At 43.7% G+C, this 7,586-nt stretch overlaps 1 protein-coding gene across 1 annotated transcript in view; it reads left to right on the forward strand.

Moving 5' to 3' along the window:
* Nucleotides 1-1,982: 1,982 nt before the first annotated feature.
* Nucleotides 1,983-7,586, forward strand: part of LOC311121851 (carboxypeptidase E) — a gene marked incomplete at both ends in the record, with an annotated part of 7,750 nt that continues 2,146 nt past the window's right edge. Inside the window, 2 exons of the mRNA XM_084196290.1 lie at nt 1,983-2,086; nt 6,181-6,273. Coding sequence (XP_084052416.1) covers nt 1,983-2,086; nt 6,181-6,273 — 197 coding nt within the window. The remainder of the gene's footprint in view (nt 2,087-6,180; nt 6,274-7,586) is intronic.

The following is a 7,586-nucleotide window of genomic DNA, read 5'->3' on the forward strand; positions in this document are numbered from 1 at the left end:
ATGCGAGAAAAGAAATCCAGAAAATCACATTGTAGGATTTTTAATGAATTTATTTGCAAATTATGGTGGAAAATAAGTATTTGGTCACCTACAAACAAGCAAGATTTCTGGCTCTCACAGACCTGTAACTTCTTCTTTAAGAGGCTCCTCTGTCCTCCACTCGTTACCTGTATTAATGGCACCTGTTTGAACTTGTTATCAGTATAAAAGACACCTGTCCACAACCTCAAACAGTCACACTCCAAACTCCACTATGGCCAAGACCAAAGAGCTGTCAAAGGACACCAGAAACAAAATTGTAGACCTGCACCAGGCTGGGAAGACTGAATCTGCAATAGGTAAGCAGCTTGGTTTGAAGAAATCAACTGTAGGAGCAATTATTAGGAAATGGAAGACATACAAGACCACTGATAATCTCCCTCGATCTGGGGCTCCACGCAAGATCTCACCCCGTGGGGTCAAAATGATCACAAGAACGGTGAGCAAAAATCCCAGAACCACACGGGGGGACCTAGTGAATGACCTGCAGAGAGCTGGGACCAAAGTAACAAAGCCTACCATCAGTAACACACTACGCCGCCAGGGACTCAAATCCTGCAGTGCCAGACGTGTCCCCCTGCTTAAGCCAGTACATGTCCAGGCCCGTCTGAAGTTTGCTAGAGTGCATTTGGATGATCCAGAAGAGGATTGGGAGAATGTCATATGGTCAGATGAAACCAAAATATAACTTTTTGGTTAAAACTCAACTCGTTGTGTTTGGAGGACAAAGAATGCTGAGTTGCATCCAAAGAACACCATACCTACTGTGAAGCATGGGGGTGGAAACATCATGCTTTGGGGCTGTTTTTCTGCAAAGGGACCAGGACGACTGTTCCATGTAAAGGAAAGAATGAATGGGGCCATGTATCGTGAGATTTTGAGTGAAAACCTCCTTCCATCAGCAAGGGCATTGAAGATGAAACGTGGCTGGGTCTTTCAGCATGACAATGATCCCAAACACACCGCCCGGGCAACGAAGGAGTGGCTTCGTAAGAAGCATTTCAAGGTCCTGGAGTGGCCTAGCCAGTCTCCAGATCTCAACCCCATAGAAAATCTTTGGAGGGAGTTGAAAGTCCGTGTTGCCCAGCGACAGCCCCAAAACATCACTGCTCTAGAGGAGATCTGCATGGAGGAATGGGCCAAAATACCAGCAACAGTGTGTGAAAACCTTGTGAAGACTTACAGAAAACGTTTGACCTGTGTCATTGCCAACAAAGGGTATATAACAAAGTATTGAGAAACTTTTGTTATGGACCAAATACTTATTTTCCACCATAATTTGCAAATAAATTCATTAAAAATCCCACAATGTGATTTTCTGGATTTTTTTTCTCATTTTGTCTGTCATAGTTGACGTGTACCTATGATGAAAATTACAGGCCTCTCTAATCTTTTTAAGTGGGAGAACTTGCACAATTGGTGGCTGACTAAATACTTTTTCCCCCCACTGTACAACAGAAAGAGACAGAAAGAGACAAGATACTACTGCCACACATAGAACCCAGAAGAAACCATATTTGTCCGTTTTTATCCATCAATATATCTCAGGGAAACTATTTTCAGACCAGTTGCAAGAAAGTGATGTCATGTGTTATTCGCTGGACAAACATCTCCGTCCAATGGATGGCTCCCACTGTTGACCTAACCTGTGTTGACCTAACCTGTGTTGACCTAACCTGTATTGATCTAACCTGTGTTGACCTAACCTGTGTTGACCTAACCTGTGTTGACCTAACCTGTATTGATCTAACCTGTGTTGACCTAACCTGTGTTGACCTAACCTGTATTGACCTAACCTGTGTTGACCTAACCTGTGTATGTGTGTTGATCTAACCTGTATTGATCTAACCTGTGTGTGTTGATCTAACCTGTGTGTGTTGATCTAACCTGTGTGTGTGTTGATCTAACCTGTATTGATCTAACCTGTGTGTCTCTGTCCCCAGGTGAGCCAGAGTTTAAGTACATTGGAAACATGCACGGCAACGAGGCGGTAGGACGGGAACTGATCGTCTACCTGGCCCAGTACCTCTGTAACCAGTACCAACAGGTAATATAACCTGGCCCAGTACCTCTGTAACCAGTAGTACCAACAGGTAATATAACCTGGCCCAGTACCTCTGTAACCAGTACCAACAGGTAATATAACCTGGCCCAGTACCTCTGTAACCAGTAGTACCAACAGGTAATATAACCTGGCCCAGTACCTCTGTAACCAGTACCAACAGGTAATATAACCTGGCCCAGTACCTCTGTAACCAGTACCAACAGGTAATATAACCTGGCCCAGTACCTCTGTAACCAGTACCAACAGGTAATATAACCTGGCCCAGTACCTCTGTAACCAGTAGTACCAACAGGTAATATAACCTGGCCCAGTACCTCTGTAACCAGTACCAACAGGTAATATAACCTGGCCCAGTACCTCTGTAACCAGTACCAACAGGTAATATAACCTGGCCCAGTACCTCTGTAACCAGTACCAACAGGTAATATAACCTGGCCCAGTACCTCTGTAACCAGTACCAACAGGTAATATAACCTGGCCCAGTACCTCTGTAACCAGTACCAACAGGTAATATAACCTGGCCCAGTACCTCTGTAACCAGTAGTACCAACAGGTAATATAACCTGGCCCAGTACCTCTGTAACCAGTACCAACAGGTAATATAACCTGGCCCAGTACCTCTGTAACCAGTAGTACCAACAGGTAATATAACCTGGCCCAGTACCTCTGTAACCAGTACCAACAGGTAATATAACCTGGCCCAGTACCTCTGTAACCAGTAGTACCAACAGGTAATATAACCTGGCCCAGTACCTCTGTAACCAGTAGTACCAACAGGTAATATAACCTGGCCCAGTACCTCTGTAACCAGTACCAACAGGTAATATAACCTGGCCCAGTACCTCTGTAACCAGTACCAACAGGTAATATAACCTGGCCCAGTACTTCTGTAACCAGTAGTACCAACAGGTAATATAACCTGGCCCAGTACCTCTGTAACCAGTACCAACAGGTAATATAACCTGGCCCAGTACCTCTGTAACCAGTACCAACAGGTAATATAACCTGGCCCAGTACCTCTGTAACCAGTAGTACCAACAGGTAATATAACCTGGCCCAGTACCTCTGTAACCAGTAGTACCAACAGGTAATATAACCTGGCCCAGTACCTCTGTAACCAGTACCAACAGGTAATATAACCTGGCCCAGTACCTCTGTAGCCAGTAGTACCAACAGGTAATATAACCTGGCCCAGTACCTCTGTAACCAGTAGTACCAACAGGTAATATAACCTGGCCCAGTACCTCTGTAACCAGTACCAACAGGTAATATAACCTGGCCCAGTACCTCTGTAACCAGTAGTACCAACAGGTAATATAACCTGGCCCAGTACCTCTGTAACCAGTACCAACAGGTAATATAACCTGGCCCAGTACCTCTGTAACCAGTACCAACAGGTAATATAACCTGGCCCAGTACCTCTGTAACCAGTACCAACAGGTAATATAACCTGGCCCAGTACCTCTGTAACCAGTAGTACCAACAGGTAATATAACCTGGCCCAGTACCTCTGTAACCAGTACCAACAGGTAATATAACCTGGCCCAGTACCTCTGTAACCAGTAGTACCAACAGGTAATATAACCTGGCCCAGTACCTCTGTAACCAGTAGTACCAACAGGTAATATAACCTGGCCCAGTACCTCTGTAACCAGTACCAACAGGTAATATAACCTGGCCCAGTACCTCTGTAACCAGTACCAACAGGTAATATAACCTGGCCCAGTACCTCTGTAACCAGTAGTACCAACAGGTAATATAACCTGGCCCAGTACCTCTGTAACCAGTACCAACAGGTAATATAACCTGGCCCAGTACCTCTGTAACCAGTACCAACAGGTAATATAACCTGGCCCAGTACCTCTGTAACCAGTACCAACAGGTAATATAACCTGGCCCAGTACCTCTGTAACCAGTACCAACAGGTAATATAACCTGGCCCAGTACCTCTGTAACCAGTACCAACAGGTAATATAACCTGGCCCAGTACCTCTGTAACCAGTACCAACAGGTAATATAACCTGGCCCAGTACCTCTGTAACCAGTGCCAACAGGTAATATAACCTGGCCCAGTACCTCTGTAACCAGTACCAACAGGTAATATAACCTGGCCCAGTACCTCTGTAACCAGTAGTACCAACAGGTAATATAACCTGGCCCAGTACCTCTGTAACCAGTAGTACCAACAGGTAATATAACCTGGCCCAGTACCTCTGTAACCAGTACCAACAGGTAATATAACCTGGCCCAGTACCTCTGTAACCAGTAGTACCAACAGGTAATATAACCTGGCCCAGTACCTCTGTAACCAGTACCAACAGGTAATATAACCTGGCCCAGTACCTCTGTAACCAGTACCAACAGGTAATATAACCTGGCCCAGTACCTCTGTAACCAGTAGTACCAACAGGTAATATAACCTGGCCCAGTACCTCTGTAACCAGTAGTACCAACAGGTAATATAACCTGGCCCAGTACCTCTGTAACCAGTAGTACCAACAGGTAATATAACCTGGCCCAGTACCTCTGTAACCAGTACCAACAGGTAATATAACCTGGCCCAGTACCTCTGTAACCAGTACCAACAGGTAATATAACCTGGCCCAGTACCTCTGTAACCAGTACCAACAGGTAATATAACCTGGCCCAGTACCTCTGTAACCAGTACCAACAGGTAATATAACCTGGCCCAGTACCTCTGTAACCAGTACCAACAGGTAATATAACCTGGCCCAGTACCTCTGTAACCAGTAGTACCAACAGGTAATATAACCTGGCCCAGTACCTCTGTAACCAGTACCAACAGGTAATATAACCTGGCCCAGTCCCTCTGTAACCAGTACCAACAGGTAATATAACCTGGCCCAGTACCTCTGTAACCAGTACCAACAGGTAATATAACCTGGCCCAGTACCTCTGTAACCAGTATCAACAGGTAATATAACCTGGCCCAGTACCTCTGTAACCAGTAGTACCAACAGGTAATATAACCTGGCCCAGTACCTCTGTAACCAGTACCAACAGGTAATATAACCTGGCCCAGTACCTCTGTAACCAGTACCAACAGGTAATATAACCTGGCCCAGTACCTCTGTAACCAGTACCAACAGGTAATATAACCTGGCCCAGTACCTCTGTAACCAGTAGTACCAACAGGTAATATAACCTGGCCCAGTACCTCTGTAACCAGTACCAACATGTAATATAACCTGGCCCAGTACCTCTGTAACCAGTAGTTATATTATATTATATTATATTATGATCAGGGCAACTAGACGATCACAGAGTTAATATGTTGTTGTGTTGTCACAGGGCAACTAGATGATCACAGAGTTAATATGTTGTTGTGTTGTAACAGGACAACTAGACGATCACAGAGTTAATATGTTGTTGTGTTGTAACAGGGCAACTAGACGATCACAGAGTTAATATGTTGTTGTGTTGTCACAGGGCAACTAGACGATCACAGAGTTAATATGTTGTTGTGTTGTAACAGGGCAACTAGACGATCACAGAGTTAACATGTTGTTGTGTTGTCACAGGGCAACTAGACGATCACAGAGTTAATATGTTGTTGTGTTGTCACAGGGCAACTAGACGATCACAGAGTTAATATGTTGTTGTGTTGTCACAGGGCAACTAGACGATCACAGAGTTAATATGTTGTTGTGTTGTAACAGGGCAACTAGATGATCACAGAGTTCATATGTTGTTGTGTTGTCACAGGGCAACTAGACGATCACAGAGTTAATATTTTGTTGTGTTGTAACAGGGCAACTAGACGATCACAGAGTTAATATGTTGTTGTGTTGTAACAGGGCAACTAGACGATCACAGAGTTAATATGTTGTTGTGTTGTCACAGGGCAACTAGACGATCACAGAGTTAATATGTTGTTGTGTTGTCACAGGGCAACTAGACGATCACAGAGTTAATATGTTGTTGTGTTGTAACAAGAGTTAATATGTTGTTGAATTATAACAGGACTACTAGACGATCACAGAGTTAATATGTTGTTGTATTATAACAGGACTACTAGATGATCACAGAGTTAATATGTTGTTGTGTTGTCACAGGGCAACGAGTCGATCATCGAGCTGATCCACACCACACGTATTCACCTGATGCCCTCCATGAACCCTGATGGCTTTGAGAAGGCTGCCTCTCAGGTAACACACACATCACAACTAACACACACATCACAACTAACACACACATCACAACTAACACACACATCACAACTAACACACACATCACAACTAACACACACATCACAACTAACACACACATCACAACTAACACACACATCACAACTAACACACACATCACAACTAACACACACATCACAACTAACACACACATCACAACTAACACACACATCACAACTAACACACACATCACAGCTAACACACACATCACAACTAACACACACATCACAACTAACACACACATCACAACTAACACACACATCACAACTAACACACACATCACAGCTAACACACACATCACAACTAACACACACATCACAACTAACACACACATCACAACTAACACACACATCACAACTAACACACACATCACAACTAACACACAATCACAACACACACACATCACAACTAACACACACATCACAACACACACACATCACACACACACACACATCACAACTAACACACACATCACAACTAACACACACATCACAACTAACACACACATCACAACTAACACACACATCACAACTAACACACACATCACAACTAACACACACACACATCACAACTAACACACACATCACAGCTAACACACACATCACAGCTAACACACACATCACAACTAAAACACACATCACAACTAACACACACATCACAACTAACACACACATCACAACTAACACACACATCACAACTAACACACACGTCACAACTAACACACACGCACAACTAACACACACGTCACAACTAACACACACGTCACAACTAACACACACATCACAACACACACACATCACAGCTAACACACACATCACAACTAACACACACATCACAACTAACACACACATCACAACTAACACACACATCACAACTAACACACACATCACAACTAACACACACATCACAACTAACACACACATCACAACTAACACACACATCACAACTAACACACACATCACAACTAACACACACATCACAACTAACACACACTCACAACTAACACACACATCACAACTAACACACACATCACAGCTAACACACACACACACACAACTAACACACACATCACAACTAACACACAACATCACATACTAACACACACATCAACTAACACACACATCACAACTAACACACACAGCACAACTACAAACACATCACAACTAACACACACATCACAACTAACACACACATCACAACTAACACACACATCACAACTAACACACACATCACAACTACCAAACACATCACAACTACACCATCACAGCTAACAC

The sequence above is a fragment of the Coregonus lavaretus genome (genome assembly GCF_964263955.1).
Source record: "Coregonus lavaretus genome assembly, contig: HAP1_SCAFFOLD_8944, whole genome shotgun sequence".
NCBI lineage: Eukaryota > Metazoa > Chordata > Actinopteri > Salmoniformes > Salmonidae > Coregonus > Coregonus lavaretus.